Here is a 26,509-nt window from a genome sequence, read left to right as displayed (position 1 = left end):
AAGGGCTCACGCCGCGTGAACTACAGTAATCACATGGGGGGAAAAAACTATTTTTCACATGAGTGGGGCATGCGCAAATACCACCGTGACGTCACGATGTACCAAATCTCCTATTCATTTGAGGGCACACAAAAAAGCAGGTTTGAACCCATAGAGGGCATTATGCTGCTGAAATGTTACAAATGGTACAATGGTAACAGTTTGGTCTCAAATGTGGAAATTTTTACCAGAATTCTTCACACACCACCCCCATATATATTGGTTAAAAGCTGAAAAAAAGTGTTTGGGGGGTAAGTTACACTTTAAATATGAATGGTGATACCAGCTCCATGTTGAAATCAATCATCTCTCTCTCTCTCCCTCTCTCCCTTCCTCCGTCCCTCTCTCTCCCTCTCCCCCCTCTCTCTGTCTCTCCCTCTCCCCCTCTGTCTCTCTCTCTCCTTCACTCCGTCCCTCTCTCCCTCACTCTGTCCCTCTCTCCCTCTCCCCCTCTCTCTCTGTCTCTCCCTCTCTCCCCCTCTGTCTCTCTCCCTCCCTCACTCCGTCCCTCTCCCCCTCTCTCTCTGTCTCTCCCTCTCTCCCCCTCTGTCTCTCTCCCTCCCTCACTCCGTCCCTCTCCCCCTCTCTCTCTGTCTCTCCCTCTCTCCCCCTCTGTCTCTCTCCCTCCCTCACTCCGTCCCTCTCCCCCCTCTCTCTGTCTCTCCCTCTCCCCCTCTGTCTCTCTCTCTCCCTCACTCCGTCCCTCTCTCCCTCACTCTGTCCCTCTCTCCCTCTCCCCCTCTCTCTCTGTCTCTCCCTCTCTCCCCCTCTGTCTCTCTCCCTCCCTCACTCCGTCCCTCTCCCCCTCTCTCTCTGTCTCTCCCTCTCTCCCCCTCTGTCTCTCTCCCTCCCTCCATCTCTCTCTCTCTCTCTCTCTCTCTCTCGCTCTCTCTCCAGGTGAGGTATAAGAAGGACTTTGAGGAGAGTAAAGGTCGGGGGTTCAGCATCGTGTCTGACACTCCAGAGATGCAGAGACTCAGAAAGACTCAGGAGCAGATCAGTAACGTACGCACAAACACACACACACACACACATACACACACACACACACACACACACACATACACACACACACACACACACACACACACACACACACAAACGCAGATGCACATGCACACATAAACAACACACACACACACACACACACACACACACACACACACACACACACACACACACACACTCTTCCTGTATGAGGTCACTTCCTCCCAGTTGCCATGGTCGCTGGGCATGTCCTCTTCCTGTTTGTCCTGCTGTGTGTGTGTGTGTGTGTGTGTGTGTGTGTGTGTGTGTGTGTGTGTGTGTGCGTGTGCGTGCGTGCGTGCGCGTGAAGTGAAGTGAAGTGAATGTGTGAGAAAAAACTGGGGGGGTGCACTTGGGTCACTGAGCACAATTACACACACACACACACACACACACACACACACACACAAACACACTAGGGATGTCAACCGATTACAGTTTAACTGATAACCAACCGTTTAAACATTAATACTATCACTTAATCAGTTAAAAAAAGAAAAGAAAAAACGCTTTACCCCAAGTAATTTAAAAAACTAAATGTTTGTTGCATGGTAAAAGAAAAATAAGCTATACAATACAATCTATTTCTTAATAAATAACTCATGCAGGCAATGTGCTGTGTATTTTGTAGGCTATCTTCACATTTAATTGTCGTCCTCTTCGATTAAGTCTCCAACCACGCTGCATGTTGAGCGTTGAGCAGCGTTAGTTAGCGTTAACGTTGCTCTTTACCATTAGAACACACGCTTCAGAGGAATTGAACAACGGGAGATGGACTGTTTATCAGAGTGAGTACAGAGCTGCTTCGCCAAATGACAGACATGATATGCGCACATTAGACTCATTCAGAGCGAGATCCGGTGGTACGGTGGTATGGTGGCGCAGTCGGTAGCGCTGTCGCCTCACAGTTAGAAGGTCCTGAGTTTGATTCTCGCCTGGGACACTGTGAGCGCTGTGGTTGTGTTCCCCCCCCATATCTTCAGTGCCTACTGCCCAGGTGGGTTATCTCGTCGTAAGGGCCTTTCTCTCTGTGTGGCGTTTGCATGTTCTCCCCGTGCTCCCCCCAGGGGGTTCCTCCGTATATGACCCCCCCACTAAAAACATGCAGAAGATCAGATCGTCATCGTCATCCGACCAGTGAGGACAACATCCGAAGTTGGTCCCCGGGCGCTGTACGAGAAAGCGACCACTGCTCCTGGCCTGCCCCTCGGAGGAAAGGACATGCCTGGATGGGTTAAATGCAGAGGACACTTTTCACCGGCCACCGTCAGCATGAGTGTGTTGTGGCCGCATGCATGTATTGTGGTGTTCGTGTGACAATAAAAGATGGGCTTGTCCGTTACGAGAGTTTTTTATCCATTTGTAGGCTATGCATTGATTAACTGCTTACCGACATGTTGTGCCCATGGAAACAATATGGCATCGTCAGTACAGGCAGACACAGACCTATAGCCTACGTCATCAGTACAGGCAGACACAGACCTATAGCCTACGTCATCAGTACAGGTAGACACAGAGCATATAGCCTACGTCATCAGTACAGGCAGACACAGAGCATATAGCCTACGTCATCAGTACAGGCAGACACAGAGCATATAGCCTACGTCATCAGTACAGGTAGACACAGAGCATATAGCCTACGTCGTCAGTACAGGCAGACACAGAACATATAGCCTACATCATCAGTACAGGCAGACACAGAGCATATAGCTTACGTCGTCAGTACAGGCAGACACAGAGCATATAGCCTACGTCATCAGTACAGGCAGACACAGAGCATATAGCCTACGTCGTCAGTACAGGCAGACACAGAGCATATAGCCTACATTGTCAGTACACGCAGACACAGAACATATAGCCTACATCGTCAGTACAGGCAGACACAGAGCATATAGCCTACGTTGTCAGTACAGGCAGACACAGAGCATATAGGCTACCTCATCAGTACAGGCAGACACAGAACATATAGGCTACATCGTCAGTACAGGCAGACACAGAGCATATAGCCTACGTTGTCAGTACAGGCAGACACAGAGCATATAGCCTACGTCATCAGTACAGGCAGACACAGAGCATATAGCCTACGTCGTCAGTACAGGCAGACACAGAGCATATAGCCTACCTCGTCAGTACAGGCAGACACAGAGCATATAGCCTACCTCGTCAGTACAGGCAGACACAGAGCATATAGCCTACGTCGTCAGTACAGGCAGACACAGAGCATATAGCCTACGTCGTCAGTATAGGCAGACACAGAGCATATAGCCTACGTCGTCAGTACAGGCAGACACAGAACATATAGCCTACCTCGTCAGTACAGGCAGACACAGAACATATAGCCTACCTCGTCAGTACAGGCAGACACAGAGCATATAGCCTACCTCGTCAGTACAGGCAGACACAGAGCATATAGCCTACGTCATCAGTACAGGCAGACACAGAACATATAGCCTACCTCGTCAGAACAGGCCGACACAGAGCATATAGCCTACGTCATCAGTACAGGCAGACACAGAGCATATAGCCTACGTCATCAGTACAGGTAGACACAGAACATATAGCCTACGTCATCAGTACAGGCAGACACAGAGCATATAGCCTACGTCATCAGTACAGGTAGACACAGAACATATAGCCTACGTCATCAGTACAGGCAGACACAGACCTATAGCCTACGTCATCAGTACAGGCAGACACAGACCTATAGCCTACGTCATCAGTACAGGCAGACACAGACCTATAGCCTACGTCATCAGTACAGGCAGACACAGAACATATAGCCTACCTCGTCAGTACAGGCAGACACAGACCTATAGCCTACGTCATCAGTACAGGCAGACACAGAGCATATAGCCTACGTCGTCAGTACAGGCATACACAGACCTATAGCCTACGTCATCAGTACAGGCATACACAGACCTATAGCCTACCTCGTCAGTACAGGCAGACACAGACCTATAGCCTACGTCATCAGTACAGGCAGACACAGAGCATATAGCCTACGTCGTCAGTACAGGCATACACAGACCTATAGCCTACGTCATCAGTACAGGCAGACACAGAGCATAGCCTATGTCGTCAGTACAGGCAGACACAGACCTACAGTATAGCCTACGTCATCAGTACAGGCAGACACAGAGCATATAGCCTACGTCATCAGTACAGGCAGACACAGAGCATATAGCCTACGTCGTCAGTACAGGCAGACACAGAGCATATAGCCTACCTCGTCAGTACAGGCAGACACAGAGCATATAGCCTACGTCGTCAGTACAGGCAGACACAGAGCATATAGCCTACCTTGTCAGTACAGGCAGACACAGACCTATAGCCTACGTCATCAGTACAGGCAGACACAGACCTATAGCCTACATCGTCATTACAGGCAGACACAGAGCATATAGCCTACGTCGTCAGTACAGGCAGACACAGAGCATATAGCCTACATCGTCAGTACAGGCAGACACAGAGCATATTGAGACACTGCGGAGCGCGCCATCATTCAGAAACCACGCCCAAAACGGGTGGAAACAAACCCCCCCAATCCTGGCGTTCTCCTATGTCACATGTTGCAAACAAAGATCATATATACGGAATATTAACACTTCAACTTAATTCCTTGACAGCTAGATCCACATTTTTCTTCTCGCCGATTCTCAATGGCTTCCTTGTTTTGCTCGGGAGTACAAAAAAACTTTAATTTGCGATTTTTTACATTTGTTGTCTGCACAGCCCAGCACACAACAGCTTTTAGCTATGTTTAATTCAAGGAAAATGATGCTGGTGTATGGAACTGAATGGAGAGCTTTCCCCTGTGATGGGCGTGGCCTATTTCATGCAGTGTCTCTATAGCCTACCTCGTCAGTGCGCCCTGCAGCCTTGTGACATGTCATCCACTGAAACACGCTCTGCACCGCACGGGCAAACGTGAAAGTGTTGCACCAACTTGGCCAGCCAAGGGAATGCATTAGGCTATAAATAGTACATTTTAATCTTGTCGGTTATTTTGGTTAATGAGTGTCGGTTGTCGGTCAGGGAAACAAATCTGTGATACACCCACCCACACACCCACACACATGCTACATCATGACATCATCCAGCCCGCCAGTTTTGACAACGTCAGCAGTTTGAAGAGGATCTTCTTCACCAAGCAGTTCATGTAAGTGACTTTCTTTGCCGTGTGTTTTTTTGAGTACATTTCAAATAATATTGCTAATATTAACGAATCAACAGTAGAATCAATGTGAAAATCAAAGATAACTTCTACAGTATAGAGACATTTGTTAATTCAAGTCATTTTGAATCAACATTTTGTAGCCTGGTTAAAACCTTCTTCATCACGTGAACTCACATTCTGTTTGGCTCTACGTATCAGTCTGGACTCCAAGCCATCCACAGTGATTTCAGTGGGTGGGAGTACTTGCCTTGACAGACAACTCCTTCAGCCAATCAGCGTAGCCAAATCCAGTCCTTCAACTAATCAGCGTAGCCAAATCCAGTCCTTCAACCAATCGGCGTAGCCAAATCCAGAGCTGTATATAGAGAAGAGTTGCGACATCTCCATTCACTCCAATGGACCCGTTTTGTACTCGCAAGAGAGCAAAATTGACAGTTTGTGTTGTACTTTGATTTTTCGCAATAGCGAAAACGTCTTTTCCTCTGCTGGTGCACACTCTTGTTCTTGTTAATTGTTGTTATTGAGTCTGTTTCTGCAGTAACTGCACTTACGGCTACTAACATTAATGGTACTGCTCCGTGTTTCGGGCAGACCCCATACTGTTTTGCCAGCGCTGATTGGCCTGCTCACGTCATCAAATACAACGCAGTCCCTGATTGGCCCAAATTACATTCTAATTTCAGGAACTTGATGTGAGTTACTGGAAGTCCAGACTGATACGTAGAGTGAAACAGAATGTGAGGTCATGTGATCAGGATGGTTTTTACCAGGCTATTCATTTTGGCCATGCACAAAACTGTAGCTCTGCTCTCAAGTCTTCACTCTTTGTGTGTGTGTTTGTGTGTGTGTGTGTGTGTGTGTGTGTGTGTGTGTGTGTGTGTGTGTGTGTGTGTGTGTGCATATAGGTGTCCCAGATGTTGCATGGCCTGATGACCCACTGACCCAAACAGATGATGCCAAGGTAATGTCTCTCTCTCTCTCTCTCTCTCTCTCTCCCTCCCACTTTTGCTCTCTGTCTGTCTCTCTTTATGTCCTCTCTCATGCTTTCTTTTTGTCTCTCTAACCCCCATCTATCTCCCTCTCTTTGCATTATCTCTCTCCTCGCTCCCTCTCGGCTCTGGGCTAACCTGCCTGCTTACCTGACCGAGTGATCGTATCATTCCGCTGTGTTAATTAACACATGCACGCGCACATACACACACTCTCTCTCTCTCTCTCCAATAGAGTGACATTCTACAGCCCACACATTTTTATTTTGTTACCCTGCTCTTTTCAAGGTTGACCTGATGATGAGAGAGAAGGAAGGTAGGAAGGAAGGAAGGAGAAACCATCTCACTTCTAACTCATATTCTCCACTGTCCAGTGTTTCATTTTGTGTCTTGAGGTCCATTCAAAGCTGTGTGTGATGTCATGTACCAAAGACTCTCTCACGCCGCACAGGCCCGGCTCCAGACCCAAATTACAGAGGGGGCATTTAATTAGCTTGGGGGGGGGGGGCACTCCAAGGGGGGTGAACATTGGGAAAGAATGGGGTTTTTGCAACCCCAATATTTTATTTTTCACATTTTTCAGAGCATAAGAACAAAAACAAGCTCAGACACAGGAAGAAGAAAAAAAACATTCATATATTATCAATATTCCAACACCAAAATGTGGTGCTGCTGTACCAGCCACATAAGGTGTTTATGTTATGTGCAAGTGGTCCATGAGAGAACAGCTGGACAAGTTACTTGTCGCTTTTAACCTTGTCAAAGTAAGCCAGGAACGGGTTCCATGATAGTTGAAAATGTCTTCAGTGAGTTGGTCCTCAGGAACCTGAATCTCTCTCCATACATCTAACTGAGACCATGTCCATCAGCCAGAGCTGAAAGGAAGGTGGAGATGGGAATATCTCATTTTAAATTACTAGCTCACTCACTCAGCATTGCAATCTGGGTTTGCTAAACCCTGACGTCATCTGCTATTAATTTATTTTGCTACTACGACATCCAAGCAAGTTCTGACAGGGAGCAATGCCATTGGAGCATAGAGAACCGCAGGGATGACGTATTTTTGTAGTCAGAACGCGGAAGTCCCGGACTTCCTGGTTCTTCACTGTTTCTGTCTATGGGATTTTTGAATGGGTTTTTGCTGTGATGCTTCAAATAAGGTCTCTGGGCAAGGCAAGCTTAATCAAACGCGAACCAAACTTCAGTCGGATAATCTTCACACATGAGGACCACTTTCATGAGTTTTGAAGCGTAAATGCGAGCCCTAGAAGTAAAAAGCTCGAGCTAAGCTAATCCAGAACTACACACTGTCGCATAGGCTTCCACGTCACGTCAGCACTCAACCTGTACTGTTGTTGATGTGTGCACTGATTACCCCGGGCTGAATGGGCTGAATCAGGTGAGGGAAAAATAATTTCCGTGTTCGTCCTTTGAAGTGGTGACGTTATTGACGTATATATCCCCATTGACTCAACAGTGTAGTCTCATTTAGCCGTTTGCTAGCTAGCCGCCCTTTTAACGGCACGTAAAAGCTTCAAAACTCATAAAAGTGGCCCTCGTGTGTGAAGATAATATTACTAAACACTGGTTCGCGTTTGATTAAGCCAGCGTTGCCCAGAGAGATTATTAGAAGCATCGCGCCAAAAAACCATTCAAAACTCCCATAGGCGAAAACAGTGAAGAACCAGGAGTGTTAGCATCGATGATTTCCGGACTCGTTCCTGCGGTTCTCTATTGGACAAACACATTTGCAGATTTCCCCCAGCATGCTTTGTTCCTACAAACTTTTGACATAAAAGTAACCAAATTAAATAAGTGGTGGGTGGAAATAATCATTAGCTTATTCTTAGTTAAACATGCAGTTTTGGAACATTCAATAAAGACAAATAAAAAATAGACTATGTCTCGACGCCCTAAGTGATACACACATGGTATGAGAGTGGTATACAGTATACACATCACACCAATATCCGTTTCAGTGTAGAATGGTTAGTTCCTTGCTCTGCTCTCCCCTAGAGCGAGCCACCGTTCTCATTTGGCTGGGCAAAGACGGGGAATGGGCGGGCCTGGCCCGGTCTGGCCCGCCCCCAACGCCGGGCCCGACGCCGCATATAGTCTGCTTTATCGTCTATTTGACTTTAAATGGGACCATAATTTGCTAAATGAACATCGTGCTGTATTGAGACCATAAAATCATTAGGAAAGTGTTTACTGAGGTCATAAATCAAGTGAGAAGTATGGTCATTTTTCCATTCACTTTCATACAATCAGACTTCTTTTTGGAGCCAGTGGAGTCACCCCTCTGTTGGCCATTAGAAAGAATGCAGGTTTAAGGCACTTCCACTTCTCTGACCAGAGGGAAGAGCACCTCCTACTATTCCTCTAACACCAATTCCAGCACCAGCTCCATTGAAGGACTAACAAAGCCAGCCTGCTTATCTTCCCAGACAAGCTAGCGATGTGATGGAGGAGCATTGGAATGGTTTGGTACAGTGTGAGAGGATCACCCAGCAGCTGGAGCCTCCTGTCAACTCTGTGTTTCAAGGGACATCTGTGTGTTCACACCCGCTGTTTAAAGTCAGCTCAGAATATTACAGTTGGTTAGCCTCGAGATACACACACGCACACACACACACACACACACACACACACACACACACACACACACACACACACACACACACACACACACACACACACACACACACACACACACACACTCCCTCCCACAAACACACACACACACACACACACACACACACAATAATCAGTTATATACAAGTACAATTATGTGTCTCACAAGCAATCAAATACATACACAGACACACACACACACACACACACACACACACACACACACACACACACACACACACACACACACACACTCTTGCATTCTCTCTCTCTCATACACACATCTTCCACTCTCACACAAACACACACATGCACACACTCACACAAATACAAGTTCATACGCACACATCCATAAAGACACACTTCCTTTCTCTCTCACTCTCTCTCTCACACACACACCCACGTACACTCCTCCTTGGCGGGATGTCCTGGTCCTTTGATGTGGCTGGCTGTAGGCTGTGCTTGGTGAGTGGTGGTAGTTTGGCATGTCTCCTCTGTCATCATGTCTGCAGCTACATGGGAACAACATGCATGAAGCTATTTGCAGCAGACATGTTGTTTCCTCCCACATGGAACTCACTAATGAGCTCTCTGGTTTATTTACATCATCCACCTCGTGCCGCCCTGCTCCAGTAACACCCCCTTCAGCCCTCGTTCACACCATACACCGGAGCTACACTGAAGCTACGCAGCGTGGAGGCAGTTTCATTTCAGTGTCCTTGTTAACAGCGAGACCGATCACACCAGCCGCACGCCACGTCACGCTGAAGCTACGCTGCAGCGATAGTTTCAACTTCTGTGTTATTTTCCAAGCATGCGCGCTGCACCTGAGCAGCCAGGCATGAAGTCAATGCAAGTTGTGAGCGGGGGGAGGGCAGCGCCGAGCGAGGCGCTGAGGAAAAGAGAGTGCTTCTGGTGTGAACGGCAAGGCTCCTGCTCGAAGCTTCTGTGAAGCGCTGATTCAGCGCTGCTTCTGTGTAGCACCCCATGTGAACCGAGCTTAAGCAGCAAAAATCCACCCCATTCACTTTGTATTGGATGTGACTGAAAAAGATTGCTGCGATATCTGGCATCTGCTGGCGTCACAGACGAGGACAAATGACAAGACCGAATTCAAAATAGACCAATGAAGGACAGCAAGAGAGCCAATCAAGCTGCAGAACCAAGAGACCAGCGGGGCAGGGCTAAACAGGGTGAAGGCGACTCCATGCAAATTTTTCGCTTATAGTAACTCAGTAAATACAGGGTATCAGTAAATACAGGGTATCCGCTCAGTAAATACAGGGTATCAGTAAATACAGGGTATCCGCTCAGTAAATACAGGGTATCCGTGGGGTTTGAAAAGTATTAAGAGTTGATGAATCAATTTAGGGAAAATTAATGTCCTTACATTACATGTTGTGGATATTTCTTCAATGTGATCATACCGGTAGCCTATTGAGTTAAATGGGCATATGATATCGATAGTGGTATCGATTGCAGACCCTTGAATTGAATCAAAATCTTACAGTATGGTGGCAGACTTTGTGATATCAGCAAATAACGTATTATCCAAAGAATCTATATAATATATACATCAGGTCCAGTCATCTCCCATAACCCACATCACCTTTTCTGGCCAAGACATTCCCCTCTCCTCATCAGTCACCAATCTGGGCGTTAGGTTTGACCCTCACCTGACCTTTGATGCCCAGATAAAACAGCTGTACCACGCCTTTGTCTGCTCAAGGCTGGATTACTGTAATGCACTGCTCATTGGGATTCCTAGCAAGAGCCTTCAGATGCTCTTGCTAATACATCCAGAACAGTGCTGCTAGGATCCTGATGAGATTGCAAAAATATGAACATATCACTCCCGTCCTACACTCTCTACACTGGCTCCCTGTCTCCTCCATGATTGAATACAAAACATCTCTGCTAGCACATCAGTGCATCCACAGACATGCCCCTCCCTACCTCAAGGAAGTTCTTACTCCACAATCCTCCTCCCGCAACCTGCGTTCCAGTAACACAAACCTTGTCCACCCCCCAAAGACTAAGATTCGCACTATGGGGGATCGGGCCTTCTGCTCGGCTTCACCCCGTCTTTGGAATACCCTTCGTAACCACTTGAGGGCCCCACAGACTGTTGACACCTTTAAAAAAAAACTTCCATTTCAAGAGAGCTTTCTCTTAACTTTGTGTTGCTCTGTAATTTTGTCTTATCGGCATTGCCTACTTTACCTATATCCTTTGATTAATTATTAATGAGGCCTTCTCTTATCCAGCACATCCTCATGTGTGACTTTTTAAAATGTTCTCTGCCTTTTATGCGTTTTATGTTTCTGTTTTTTTTACTCTGTAGTACTTTGAGATTTATCTTATTGTTATTATTATTATTGTTGTTATTATTAGTGGCCGGGCCAGCGAAGCGGCAGGGCCACTTATTGTATTTGCCTATATTATTATTATTATTATTCTCCCAGGAAGTTCGACTTCCCATGCATGAAAACTAACCAAACTTTGCACAAAGGTCCAGTCCCATGCCAAACGTCTTTGACGCAGATTTGGGGCCAATAGTCCTAACGGTGGCACTACAGCGACCGTCTAAAGTTTCAAACTTTGAAAATTCATAAAAAATCAGGCATACGTGCTACGGCTTTGCAACTTTCACCGAAATGTGCGCCCAAATGAGGAGAAACTTTTGTACAACGCAACCTATGGCCAATTATGAAGTGTAAAGACCGCAAAACTGCAAAAACTGTACAACTAATTAAACACTACACCTCCCACATTTTTTCTTCAAACGACACCAAACTTCAGCATCTGCATCGTTAGACTGTCCTACACAAAAGTATCAAAACAGATTTTCGATCGGTCAAAAATTTTGCCCAGTGCATCAAAACGTTGAATTCTGGCCCCGTGTATAGCCTAATTGCCTTAGTTACCTACTATGGCAATTAGGTTGTATTTGTGATGTCATCAGTCCGTCAAGCAAATGTGATGCCATCACTGATGTCACTCGAGCAATTGTGATGTCATAATAGCTCAAAGCCTTGAGACTTGCCCGGCCACGACCCATTGCTGTGCAGCAGCTATAATTTATTATTAATATCGTATCGTGATTAAACTTGCGATTTACACCCCAATCGCTGATGTGACGAAAGTGGCGTTAAGGTCTTAAAAAATATATTGAAAGGGTCCTAAAAAAGGTCTTAAAAGGTATTGAATTTAATTTCAGGATTCCTGCAAATACCCTGAAATACTATACTCATGTCCACACTGGACTTTTATAATTTCCTTTATAGCACTTACTGTACTGTCATAGAGCATTAATTATTAGATCATAAAACAAAAACTCAAGAAATCAACACAAACAATCTTTCAGTCCATCAAAATGATAACCTTGCGAGGCAGCTGGATTAGCACGAGATCACAAGATCTCGCCATGCTCCATTCTATTGGTTTGAATCTGAACCACCAGTGGTTCGCACCAATCAGCGTCCTATGAGGCAGCTATACGGGCGGGCTTTGGTGTGATGCCAGCGAGAGCGAGCCTGTGATAGACGTGATAGACAGCTGGTTCATCCAATCACTTGCTAGATAATTTTTGTAAAGTGCCTGCTTCTTTTAAACAGTTTCCCGACCGGCGAGCGACTTGGTCCCAGATGGTTATGTGAAAACAAGTCATCTGGCAGCGTCAGGATATCAAAATGAAGAATTGCACAATAAACGGCCTTATTATACACAATGAAAGTATGCCTTACAGCTACAGTACCAAAAATACAAAAGTCCAAAATTCCCACTCTGATATTATGTGATGTTCAAAACATTGCATCAGGTATTTAGTGTTGTAGTTGTTTGTTTGTTTGTTTGTTTGTCTTGTGTTGTCTTGTCTTGTGTTTCGTTGTGTTGTGTTAGTGTAAGTGTTGATGCAGTGAAGCAGGGCAGCAGATGGTCACTTGGCTCAGGCTGTGTGGACTGGCTGGTCTCTGTCAGGGCTGTGTGTGTGTGTGTGTGTGTGTGTGTGTGTGTGTGTGTGTGTGTGTGTGTGTGTGTGTGAGGACCCTGTGTCCTGTTTACATCGGCTGCCATCTGACACCATGATCACACTGCCAGCCTCTCTGTTATCCTCACATTATTCACCTGCCCCCCCCCCCCCCCCCCCCCCATTCTTCCTATGGGACTTGGGCAAAACAAGCCATTCAGCTATATTCAGAATCAGGAGAGGCCGAAGTAAAAGAAAAAAGCGCCCCCTTCCTCCCCAATTTCTTCCCCCATTGTATTTATTTTTATTTATTTTGTATGTTTTTAGTTTGGGTTTGAGTGAAATGTTTATGGTGTCTCCTGATTCATAGCTGAATGGCTTGTTTTGACAAAGTCAAACTCTGTTTATAAGGGTTTTTATAAATGTCTATGGGAAAATGAATAATGAATGAATACTTGGCCAATTCCCCCTGCTGTCCCGGTCGTAGCTCCACCCCCTCTGCCGGTCTGGGGAGAGTTGTAAACTAGCACATGCTTCCTCCGATACATGTGCAGTCGCCAGCCGCTTCTTTTCACTTGACAGCGAGGAGTTTCACCAGCAGGACATAGGGCAGGACGTAGCGCGAGGGAGGATCACGCTACTCTCCCCAGTTCCCCACTCCCCCGATCAAGGTGCCCCCGACCGACCAGAGGAGGCACTAGTGCAGCGACCAGGACACATATCCTTAAACCGGCTTCCCACCCGCAGACATGGCCAATTGTGCCTGTATGGACGCCCGACCAAGCCGGAGGTAACACAGGGGCTCGAACCTGCGACCCACATGTTGGAAGGCAGGGAATCTACTGCTGTACTACCCGCATGGCCAGCCAACTATGCTTTTATGAGACTATAGATACAGAGTATAGTCTATTTACTATACTATCTGAAGGGATTCATAAGTCTTTGGGGTCATGACATTTTCTCAGTCTACAGTAGAATGGACCATATGATCCTATAAACAAACTATACATGTACACTCAGTAGAGTGCTGATCTCCACTGCGCTCCGCTATGTGTATCACAAAATCCACTAACTTGTCTTTGCTCAAAGAACTGCAAAACTGATTTTTATCACAAAATGTGTCTCATATAGACTACAGCTACATTCACAGGTTATACTGCTCACCCAGCTCTGCACCAATCATCTCTGTCCACCATGACAGCAGCCACACCGCCGCTCCCTCACTCAGCCACTCACTCTGCTAGCTTAGCGTTAGCCAATTAGCCGACACACTGCAGCTAAAACACGACTGGTGCCTCAAATTGTCAAGACTGCTCTTCAACACAACTGCTAACAAAACTTTAACTTTCCACACACTACATCTGTTTCCAACCATTATGTCTATGTTTCCAACCAAGTCGGTGTTGATTTTGCGCCCCTACTGGCCAGAGTGAGCAGTCAGACGGTCATCCTTATCATCCTTATCATCATCAGTATATTCACCTTATTCACCACGCCCACTTTTTCTCTCTTCCGCGTTCAACGCAAACCAGTGGTGGCTGGTGAGCTTGGAAACAGGGGAGGAAGGCGGCGACCGAAAACAATTTGAGCGTTTTTTTTTTCTCGTGTGCGCGCCATACCTGTATACAGTGTGGCATAATTGTGCTTTAAGTAAAACAGTTGTCTAATGGTAAAGTAAAGGCGAAATTAATTATGCAAAGGACAAATAATATGAAAACGAATAAGCAAGAATATGAAAATGGATTAAAAAATGCACATTTTAAATTGCATTTTGCAAATCAGCATCAGTCTTTCATTTGTCAAATTAATTAATTTAATTTAAATGGCTCATTTATAAGCATTTTTATTAATAAGGTTTATAAATAGTTTTATCAAACAGCTCATTTAAAAGCATTTTTTTCTTCTAGAAGCCGTCTGGAAGGTGATGTAGCCTACAGTAACCTAAGTAAATTACTGAGAATTAGCCTACTGCTTGGATTTATAAAGCTTTTCATAATGCAGGAGACAGAGGGAAAAAAGCACATTAGATTGTGCACAAAAGAAATCCATGCAGTCAGCAGAGAAATTCTTATCCAAAGCAAAAGATTCCCACCAGGAATAAAAGAACAGACACCGAATTGGGCACTGGGTGGGCTCTCTCTCTCTCTCTCTCTCTCTCTCTCTCTCTCTCTCTCTCTCTCTCTCTCTCTCTCTCTCTCTTTCTCTCTCTCTCTCTCTCTCTCTGCTGTCCTCTTCCCCCTTACGTCTAGCTTGACACAACACAGACGGTCCAATGTACCCGTCTGTAAACGATGCAGCTGAGCTGATAAATGCCGACTTGTTCAACGAGCAACAGGTTAGCGGATGTGATAGATAACATCATTGGCTGGGTTTCCCAAAAGCTTCTTTGCGCTAAGAAGCTAATTCAACCCTTCTTAAGGCCCCCTTAAGAAGCAAACGCGTTTCCCAATTGCTTCTTTACGAAGGCATGCGTTTCCCAAAAGCTTCTTAGCGCTAAGAAGCTTCTTTGACCCTTCTTAAGGCTCCCGTAAGAAGCCAACGAAGCCAACGCGTTTCCCGATTGCTTCTTAGCCTAAAATTATCTTCCAATTATCCTCCGTTAAGAAGGCTGCGTTTCCCAAAAGCTTCTTAGCGCTAAGATGATCTTTCGTTAAGAAGGTTTTGTAAGAAGGGTCTGGAGCCTTCTTAACACCTTCTTAATGACAAAACACTGGCAGATCCAGCCGCATCAGGCAAAAGGAGATACTTGTGTCCACTGTTCCTCTTGTGTTTTTCCCTTTTTCCTTTCTTTCATGTACCCTTTAGTGTTTAAAATTAGGGAACACTTGAAAATCTCCCCTGTATGTATGGTTACTTGTGTTTTAAATGTTTTACCGTAGGCTATATTTATCTAATCAGAATGGATTCCTTTTATAATGTTGTGGATTTATATAGCACCTTTCACAGAACCCAAGGTCGCTTAAATTCTGTAGTGTTTCTCTGTTTTGTTGTATGCTGTGTATATAAAGCAATTTGAACTGCAGTCCATGTCTGAAATAAATAATGTTTAATAAAGTTTAACATGACCATGATTAGGTGTTAACAGTGTTTCTCAACCACTGAGTCGTGGCCCACTGCTGGGCTCAGAGTGCCATCAAGTGAGCCGCTCCAGTTAAGATGCTTCTTAAGAGCCTTCTATTTTTTTTATTTTTCTCGACTGTTAAGAAGGCGTTTGGGAAACACTTCTTTGGAGCCTTCTTAACTCCTTAAGAAGCTTCTTAACTCCTTAAGAAGCTTCTTAACTCTTAAGAAGCTTCTTTGTTGGGAAACTCAGCCATTATCAGTACAAGGGGACACACTCTCGACAGTGCTGCTGCATCAACATGTTAGTTACATTCCAATTCATCAACTTTGGAGCGTTATTTACCCCCCCTTCCCGACATCCTAGGTTGACATGCTTTGTCCCAATCGATTCCTTATTTCTTCTACTTTCAAAAATTTGGGCCTTTTTTTTTCTTCTCTTTTGCAGTTTGAAGACCGATTTTAACAACATACAAACAAAACAAAACAAAAGCTCAGACACAGCTGGAAAACAAAGCAAAGCATACTATTGATTGACAATTATAATATGGTGCTACCACCCATATAAGGGTGCTTACATGCTTATAAAAGCATATTGGGTTATACAAGGGGCCAAGACAAACCAGCTGAGCAAGTCAGTCACCGCCCCTAACCTCATCAAGGTAGGCCAGAAACGGGTCCCAAATATGTCACTCCTATACCCTAATGTAATCTCAATAGCAGCACCAGTCTCCTTCAAGGAAACAAGATCAATAGAAATTATTAGGCTACAGACCGCTTTATAGATCCACACTGTTACAGCAGGCAACATCAAACTTAAGTTAGTTAGTTAGTCTGTCAGTAAAAGGCTTGATGGATGAACAAATCAATCAAAAACACTTCACTACGTCCAACATAGGCTACAAGATTCGTTTCATAACGAAACATGCAAATTGCATGTTTCGTTGCAATTTGCTATGCAAATTGCTGTTTCGTTCCACGCTGGTTCCACGCTGCCAAATTCAGTTAAAAAATGTGCGAGTTTAAGATCGCCAAATGGCGGGCTATTCAGCATAAAACAATATAATACGAAAAAGTAGCACTGCTTGGTGGACGCCGAATTTAGTAGAAGACCCGGATAACTCGAACTGAATTGACTTAAGGCCTGTGTCCACCTAGCGTCTTTTTCCGACGTTAAACGCTGGGAGTGCGCTGGGGAACGCTGATCTCGGCGCACAATATAACAAGGAAGCAGTCTGAAACTAACGTTAGCTCAGTGCGGTAGTAGCTTGATAGCTGACAGCTAACATTAGCAAACAACACACATACAGTGATTTAGCTCAACACTCACCAGAAATATTAAGTGTCTGGCCAATCTGCTCCCACAATTGAGCCTTTCTGTCTCTGTTGCGATAGTTTTTTCATATGATTAGTTGCCAGAAAAGGAGCACCCAACACCAGCGTCTTTCTGAAAAGTTAAAATAATTTCAGCTGGAAGCGCTGGGAGCGCTGGGAGTCGGGCGCACAAAAACACCAGAGCGCTCTGAAAATATACACTGGATGCAGCGCACTTTCTCTAGACGTCCGTGTGCGCTCACATACGCTCTCCCCCCATTGGAAACAATTGAAAATAGACGCCGGAGCTGATGAAAAGACGCTAGGTGGACACAGGGCCTTACTTGAATATCCATGCAGTCTGTAGCCGGTGCGAGTGCAGCCGATGAGGTTAAATTATCCCAGTGTTTGCTTCTGAGCCTCTGTAGCTCCGTGTGAACCACGCTGCCCTCTCTAAACTCCGCGTAATACAATGCAACGACTGTCTGGCTTGTGAGCTAACTTACTGCTTGATAATATAAAACATAGGAAAAGAGAAAGGGGAAAATATAGGTGCTACTGTCTGTAAATCTATCTATTAACCTGTCAGGTCTTCATTTCCTGTATTTCTAATGGAGCGCTGCGGATTCAACAAGATTTTCAGACGTAGGCTATTCAGCATTGGACAATACAGAATGTCAATCACTCTCAGCCATCTATCCAACCAACAACCAATTAGATTTCACCTGGTTTAACCAGGGTAAGGGCGTGCAAACTTCCAGCTCAATGTGATTGGTGGGAAAACACATCACTCTCACGGGTTTCTGTGAATTGCAAGTGTTTTTCAACCAATCATATTTTTCATTAGATAAATGACCAAATAAATAAACACCCACAGGGCGAAGTTTTTTTATCTGCCTACTAAAGGCTGGGACCAGGGCCAGAGTGACTCTCTGCATGGAGCTCTCCTTTCCATCAGTTCAGGTCACTGTTGTTGAAGCATTTTAAGCATATAAGAATATAATGAATGAAAAAATGAGCGTCTGCACATAAGAAAAAACACATTTGATTGATATTTTATTATAAAAAAAAAAATGAAAAATTAATTTTTTTTTTTTTTTTTTTTTTTTATAATATTTGTTTTTATATAAAATCCCCAATCTAATAGAGGAGGACCATCCTCCTATGCCTCACTGGAAAAACCTCCTCTGACGCAAACGTATTTGTTCTTCCGGTTCAGTGCTAGTTGCCTTCTGTGGCTAATATTAGCCACTAGTTAGTTATGTTATATGGCAGTAAAATGCCACTGAATGACCAAATTGATATAACTTTTAACCATTTCGAGTAACACTGTTTCCATACGGATCACCAGCGTTAGTTTGTTGTTTATAACGTGCCTATATTCATAACGTTTCTATCTCGGATGCGTTATTTCGAATCGCACATAGGTTACGCTAAAACGCACATAGGTTACGCCTCGAATCGCACGCAACCTGTGTGGGTTTCAGGACGCAACAGCCTCGACTCCACTAACGTCATCTTAAGAGCACAATATTCCTGGAATGCAAGTTTAACTAAACAGTTACATGTCCTCTGCATTCTACATAAAATTAAGATATTACAGGTTGTTTTATTTTGTATGTTACATACGTATTGGCCAAGATATGTTAGTTTATGGGGGAGTAATTTTGCCACTTTAGGAGCGGAGTGTGCGCGGCCATTTTGCCTGCGGGGTTTTTGGCAAGTCAAAACAGATACTATTACGAAATGACGTAATGCGGAAGCGTCCATGTGTGGGCAAAGAATAAGGTGAATACAGTAAATGGGAGCTGGGGCTCTGTCTGTTTGTTTGTTTCTCTGTCCCACTGTGATTGTCCCACTGTGATGTCATAAATCCCACTGTGACATCATCTGTGATGTCATAAATCCCACTGTGACATCATCAGTGATATCATAAATCCCACTGATAACACCATCAGTGATGTCATAAATCTGACATCATCAGTGATGCTGGTCTCATTGGCCACACAGCAGCTGAGTTGCAGGCAAGGCCGCGCAGCGGCCAAGCTGCGAATGTGAGCTGCAGGTCCAGCTCAGTGAGCCCGCAGAGCGGGCGAGCCTAGGAATCGAGCGCGCGAGATCCCTAGTATTATAAAAGGGAGCAATCTCTGTTCTCTCTCTGTTGCAATTTTTATCCCACTGATGATGTCATCAGGGATGTCATCAGTGATGTCACTTGAGCAATTGTGCATTGTGACATCATCTGTGATGTCATAAATCCCACTGTGACATCATCAGTGATATCATAAATCCCACTGATAACACCATCAGTGATGTCATAAATCTGACATCATCAGTGATGCTGGTCTCATTGGCCACACAGCAGCCGAGTTGCATCTGCATTGTGACATCACTGATGATGTCATCATTGATGTCATAACTCACGGATGATGTCATCATTGATGTCATAAGACATTGATGATATCATCAGTGATGTCATAAGACTGATGGATGTAAACTTAAGGGGCACACACAAGCACGCGCATGTAAACTTAAGCGTAATAAGATTCTGTGAGCAACACACCAATAGGGCAGGCGAGGCCACGCAGCAATATTAGGCTGTTTGGTTCAGTCGTATGCGAGAGACAATACACCGTTGACTGTCTATACTGTAAATATGGACGACGCGTCTCCACTTCCTACCGCTATGCAAAAATATCTGGTTTCATCGAGCTGCCATCTTGCTTCTGTGACGTCATTTGCAAACGCAGCCGGAGCACAGTAGAGTCGGGCTGAGCTGGTTTGAGAGTGGCTGTCACAGCTGTCAATCAGCCCTTTTTATATCATCAAATAACTAATTAAAAACAGACTCATCAGAAAAAAATTCATTTGAACATACACCAGCGTGATAAGAACTACAATGACAGATACCATCTGTATTTTAGCAATATTAAATGAACTTCACTTCAATGTTTCTCTAATCCTAAATTATGTTACTTTTTAATTGAATAATTAAGAGAGAGTTTTCGGTGGATGTAGTATGGGCTGATTTATGTGCCACCTCAAATTGAATTCGAATTGCTCAACTTGAATTCGAAATTTTTCATTTTGAATTTGAATTGCTCTTTTTGAATTCGAATTTTTTCATTTTGAAATTGAATTGCTTTATTTGAATTCAAATTTTTTCATTTTGAAATTGAATTGCTCTATTTGAATTTGAATTGCTCTATTTGAATTTGAATTGCTCTATTTGAATTCGAATTTTTTCATTTTGAAATTGAATTGCTTTTTTATTTTGAAATTTTTAAACTGAATCTGAATAGCATAATTTTAAACTGAATTTATTTGCTTTGAAATTATTCAGTTTCCACATTCCTATTTCAAAATTCAACTCAAAATTTTCAGAATCTTGTGTTCAAAAATTTCAACATGTGTGTGCGCCATCCGGGTCCTCAAGGAGGAAGAGGAGGAAGGAGGAAGAGCAATCGAGCGCTGATTGACCTAACTCCTTTTTAGGTGAGGGGCCGAAGGCTGCTATCTGCTTTAGTTTTTGAGATGATCGATCCCCATTTTGAGGTTAGATGCTTTTTTCATATGAACTAAATAAAATTCTTCTGAACACGATTCCGTTTGTTGGCAGCCTCAAATCGAACGCAGTTTAATGAAAACGTAACTTATTAGATCAGGGAAACGTTATGGCAGTGCTATCGCAAAAACCAATCAAATGCTCGTTTTAGCGTCACATGACTTGAATCAGCCAATGATATTCCCGCAAACAGGACGTATAGGAAGTGTGAACAAACCATAACAAACGCATCACAGAACGAAGCCGCTGGTAAGTCTGTTCAGATAATGTTTAGCGAATATAATTCATAATCGTTTTAATAGTAATAGTAATACTACTTTGCTACATCTTTGATGCAGTCAATATTGGCAACCGGCTAGTGTTAAATGAATTGTCATCACACAAGTTGTCTCTTTGCTGGTGTTAGGCTACAGCTAACACCATGTTGGACGTTACCAGAGTGGGAAATTAATTATTTTGCGTCTTAAATCTACCAGCCACTTTAGTATTTCACCAGCATTTAGCTGCAGTGCTAGATTCTCACCCTGCACATAAGGCTGCTGTTGCAGTAGTGTCCTTGTGTCCATTCTAGACAAGGAAGACAAACCCCAAGACTGTGTTACAGTAGGCTAAGTGTATCTTGTCCTATAATTGACCAGACTAGACAGAGGTTGAAGTAGAAGAGATAACATTTATTACAAACGTTTACATCATCTGCAGCTCACCAGTTACTTGTGTCAATATTTTAACCTAAAATGTTTTAGCATTGATTTTTAAAAGAATTGCAAAGAATAACAGTTTTATGTTCTCCTGTAGGATGTGTTTTGGAGAGCATTGATAAAGGACTACCAGTACATCCATCTCCAGAGCCTGAACAATGTTTTCTGTCAAGCTGCGAATGAGGGCTAGGTGTGACAGGAAACATGTCATCACAGATTGTCTTTTGAAATGTAGCATATGAAATATAGCCCAATTAATTATAGTATATAGTAATCTTATTTTTTCCAACTAGAAAATGTTCAGTTTGTAGCAGCAAGGTGCATACCTCTGACACTAACACTGTGTTAAACTGTAAAGGTGGAGGTTACAGGTGTAGCCTCAGCAAGTGAGACATCCAGGTGGAATGAGGAGGATTCAGAGGAACTAATGCCAAGGGTTTTTATTTACAAACCAAATCCCTTGATTAACACTTTGAGTGCCACGGCCCTTGGGCAAAAGGTTGCTTGCTGTGCCACATAGGCCGCAATGCATTTTAAAACAGTCATATAATTTTTTTAATAATTACTATGTAAACACTGAACACGCACAAATAACGATGAGACTCTCTTCTATCACCTGCAAAAAAAAGTTTATTGATCCCATTTTCCGTTCTTTAGTTATGAGCCGGAGAAGATAGCTTGATTGAAGCAAAAACATCCCTTTTTTTCTACGAGCTGAGATAATGAGCCTTTTGTGAAATTAAACATTTCAAGCACATCACTGACTCTGAAGCTAATTTTCTGATGTCTGGGTCTGTCTGGGTGAAGTGTATGCTGCTCTGCTGCTCTGCGTGCTCCCCCCCCCCCCCCCCCCCTCAACTGCACACGCCTCCTGGGTGTGTCTTATGTGTCTGGTGGCTCTCAGTCTCTGCTGAGTTTGCTGTGCACACACAGTGAATGGTGCGCGACATTCAGCTTTTTGGTTCCGCGTGTGTTTGTCACGGGCTGGCATGCTTCCAGTTCGGAATAATAAGGCTGATTATGTGAATGTGCTGTTGCAGCGTACATGGAGGTGCTCAGTTGTGACAGCGGATGCTGCTGCTGGGGGCACAGCTGGCGTTGTGCTCGTTTATGGAGGCACGTCGATGCATACGGACGGATGCGATGCCCTCATGTTCCCCAGTGACTATTTCTGTGTGTTTGGCTCCTTTTTCTCTGATCAGGAGAGTGCTGTCGCCACCTAATGGGTTTGTAAAATAGGTTATCGACCTCCAATAGCTACAATATTGTTAGAGGCGACGTAAGAAGCTTAGATCGACACCCCCCCGTCAAAAAAACAATTTGGAGTTATGACGCCATTTGGCGTCGCTGGCACTGTACGGTAAATTTCTAATGACGCCATATGGCGTCGCTGGCACTGAACGTGTTAATGATGGAAAATCATGTGGACAGATGATTTGGCCTAAAAGACAAACAAGGTATTAACAAAGGATTTGATCAAACAAGGCAAAACAAATTCAACTGTAAAGTAATATAATAAATCTTATTCAAATCAAATACTCAATCAATATTCAAAGGAACTAACTATAATAAACTAACACTTCAAACGATGCATCTGCACATGGACAATCAATTGGGAAGAACAGAGCAGAGCAGCCTCCTCTCAACAGCATACATGGCAAACTGAGCCTGGCCTACTGGGCTTCACCCAATCAACCACCCTTTTTTTAGCCCAGGTGCAGCTCAATAGACCCTTCTCACGGGGGCCATTTTGTGTCGAGAAGCCAGGGTAAACACAGGTGCAAGCAAAACACTAATGAGGGTTTCCACATTCCAATCATGGAAGTTGGAAACCATCATTAGTGTTTTGCTTGCACCTGTGTTTACCCTGGCTTCTCGACACAAAATGGCCCCCGTGAGAAGGGTCTATCAGGGCCCCAGGTGTGGCTGGTTAGGTGCGGCTGAACTGGTGGGGGGATTTTGTACAACTAACATTTTAAAAAGTCTAACATTGAAGTCTTTTTGACTCTGAAGAAGACTAGAAGAAGATTATCTGTCGAAATGTCACTCAGCCCCTATTAATAAACGTGCAGACAGAAAAGAGTGCTCCATGTCTTTACTTCAGGCAGTCTGTGAAGTGCCCAGGTAAAACTTTTTTCTATGTAGGTTACACTATAACATTTCTAAATTAAATGCTGCCGGTCACTAACACTAACCCATCTTTGCAGGCCACATCATCAGTGCACACTCATATTCATGCAACTCCATTATTCAGCACTGTAAATGTTACTGTTGCAAACAGTATGAATAGTTAATTGATTGTGTCCCACATCTGTTATTTTGGAATAAAAAAAGATTCTATGCCACATGTCCTGAAATGTAATGTCATGCATAATTACTTAGATTTTCTGACATCACATTAGGAGGGGTTATGCAGTCATTTATGCTGTGATGGTAAATAAAAGGCACAGATAGAAATGTCCTTATTTCTTACAGGTAAAACCAAACATGAAACTACTAACAAGTACTGTACATGTTTTATAAAATTTAAAGGTAGCCTGCATATCACTGTATAGATTAAGACTGTTCTTCACAGCCACAAATATCAATATGCAAGATGATTGGCAGGGTTCCTACATGCTTTCCATTTTTAAATTACATATTTTTCCAGGCAGACCCTATGTTCTTGACTGGATTTGATTAATGTAGGTATTTGATAATGCATAGTGACAGCAGCTAGATAGTAAATAGCATCCCTCTATCTGAACATTACTCACATCAACAAAAACTGGACTCAAAGTGGCTACAACATAAAAGCTGTCTTCCCCAACGTCAACGACGGGTCTTCATCCCATACAAGGAGCAAAATGATGTGTAGTAGCATGGAGACACAAGAGTATGGTGGTTGCAGAACATCTCTCCAAATCTGCGGGTATCTGCTGCAGTCTGCAGGTTTGGGTCCGTGATAGACACAGCTAGCAGTTGTCCTGTTCCCCATCCCACCGTCACAGTTAGTCATCGCCAGAGGCAATGTTCTCTCTTCTTGGAATCTCTAATAATAGAAAACATAGTAGTTACTGTATGTTACATGTGTGGCCAGCGTTGCTAACCTAGCTTCTGAAATGTTTACGGCTAGAATTCATTAGATCGATAATGCTACCGTAGCCTAATCTAGCTAACGTTAACGTTACCTCCACCTCGCTAGCTATAGCAACATACTGTTCTAGCTACAGCCTACAAGGAAAATTCATTCATTTATCAAATGTCTTTATCTTACCAAACACAATTACGCTAGTTTCTGAGATAATATATAGTGTGGCATATACCTGTGAATAACATGTAATGTTAAATGCTCAACATTGTGCGTTTATTCTTACCTGGAAATCACACATCGATCCGTAGCTTGTTTCTGTGGCAGTTAGCCTAGTTGGCTAGCTAGCAGTTAGCCTAGTTGGCTAGCTAGCTAGCCAACTAGGCTAACTGCCACAGAAACAAGCTCAGCTGGTGTAGCTACGTTACGTTATGCCGGTGAAAATACATGGTAACCAGTTGGTATTTACCGTGGTTGGTGTCCTCTCGTCCATGATGATGAGCAGACAATGGAAAGACTGGCGGGCGGCTACTTTAATACATCCGCGGGAGCAAAGACCTGTGGTGTAATCTCAGTACATGATGTTGACCTGTTGATGATGTCACAGGGTCGGGGGAGGATCAGTTCCGGGTTCACGAGATTCGCTGTCATGTACTGTTCAATGATATATACTGTATAAACATCCTTGTTCAACTCAAAGTGGTCTTCTATGATTGTAGCGAACCTGAATACAACAAGACCAAATAGTTCTAGCGGGAGTGGGTGGGTTTCTGGTGCCTCGGCCAAAAAGGAGTTCGGTCAATCTGCGCTCGATTGCTCTTCCTCCTTCCTCCTCTTCCTCCTTGAGGACCTGGATGGCGCACACACATGTTGAAATTTTTGAACACAAGATTCTGAAAATTTTGAATTGAATTTTGAAATAGGAATGTGGAAACTGAATAATTTCAAAGCAAATAAATTCAGTTTAAAATTATGCTATTCAGATTCAGTTTAAAAATTTCAAAATAAAAAAGCAATTCAATTTCAAAATGAAAAAATTCGAATTCAAATAGAGCAATTCAAATTCAAATAGAGCAATTCAATTTCAAAATGAAAAAATTTGAATTCAAATAAAGCAATTCAATTTCAAAATGAAAAAATTCGAATTCAAAAAGAGCAATTCAAATTCAAAATGAAAAATTTCGAATTCAAGTTGAGCAATTCGAATTCAATTTGAGGTGGCACATATATCAGCCCATAATGTAGCACTAAGTGTTACAGTATAAGTGTGTGTGTGTGTGTGTGTGTGTGTGTGTGTGTGTGTGCGTGCGTCTGTCTGTGTGTGTTTGCGCACGTGCGTGTGTGTGAATGGGACATTCCTTCCAGCATGCGTACTCTCTGGACACCCTCACCTTCAACCCCATATACTGTACCTCCCTTGACACACACACACACACACACACACACACACACTTGCTCGATCACGCATGCAATACCCAACGCTGTGATTCAGCTGAAGGGCATGGCGGGCGATAAGGTCTTAAGTAGGGGGCTAAATGTGGAAAGCGGGCGAGATAAGGAGTACCCAACGTACCGACACCCAGAGTACAGACCCAGACAGGACACAGCAGCCATTGACAGGCTGACATTCATCTACTAGAGCTGAGAGAAGAAGCCAAAAACGTTGAGGAAATCGAAAGGTCCACCACCACCTCAAGAAAGCCTACAGGGTGACCTGTGACATTGACAAAGCCACAAGGGTGGCCTCATTTAGGAAGTTCAAAGAGGGACCGAGATCTTGAGCAAACTAAAGGGTGACCATGTTGAGGATGCTGTGAGGAAGCCAAAAGGAAGCCCACAACGTTGAGGGAACCAACGGGGTGACCGCAGTGTCGAAGAAGCCGAAAGGGTGACAAGACGTTGAGAAGAGTCAAAAATGCGACTACAACTTTGAGGAAACTGAAGGCGTGATCGCAACTTGCAGAACCAAA

At 43.9% G+C, this 26,509-nt stretch overlaps 1 protein-coding gene across 1 annotated transcript in view; it reads left to right on the top strand.

Moving 5' to 3' along the window:
- Nucleotides 1-26,509, top strand: part of nebl (nebulette) — a gene marked incomplete at its 3' end in the record, with an annotated part of 325,766 nt that overhangs the window by 105,846 nt on the left and 193,411 nt on the right. The window contains exon 4 of the mRNA XM_083658846.1: nucleotides 937-1,044. Within this exon, the coding sequence (XP_083514972.1) occupies nucleotides 937-1,044 (108 nt within the window). The remainder of the gene's footprint in view (nucleotides 1-936; nucleotides 1,045-26,509) is intronic.

Source organism: Poromitra crassiceps (assembly GCF_964638095.1).
Source record: "Poromitra crassiceps genome assembly, chromosome: 2".
In the NCBI taxonomy this organism is placed as follows: Eukaryota; Metazoa; Chordata; class Actinopteri; order Beryciformes; family Melamphaidae; genus Poromitra; species Poromitra crassiceps.
The sequence above is the reverse complement of the archived record's forward strand: the minus strand, read 5'-3'. Positions and strand labels throughout refer to the sequence as shown.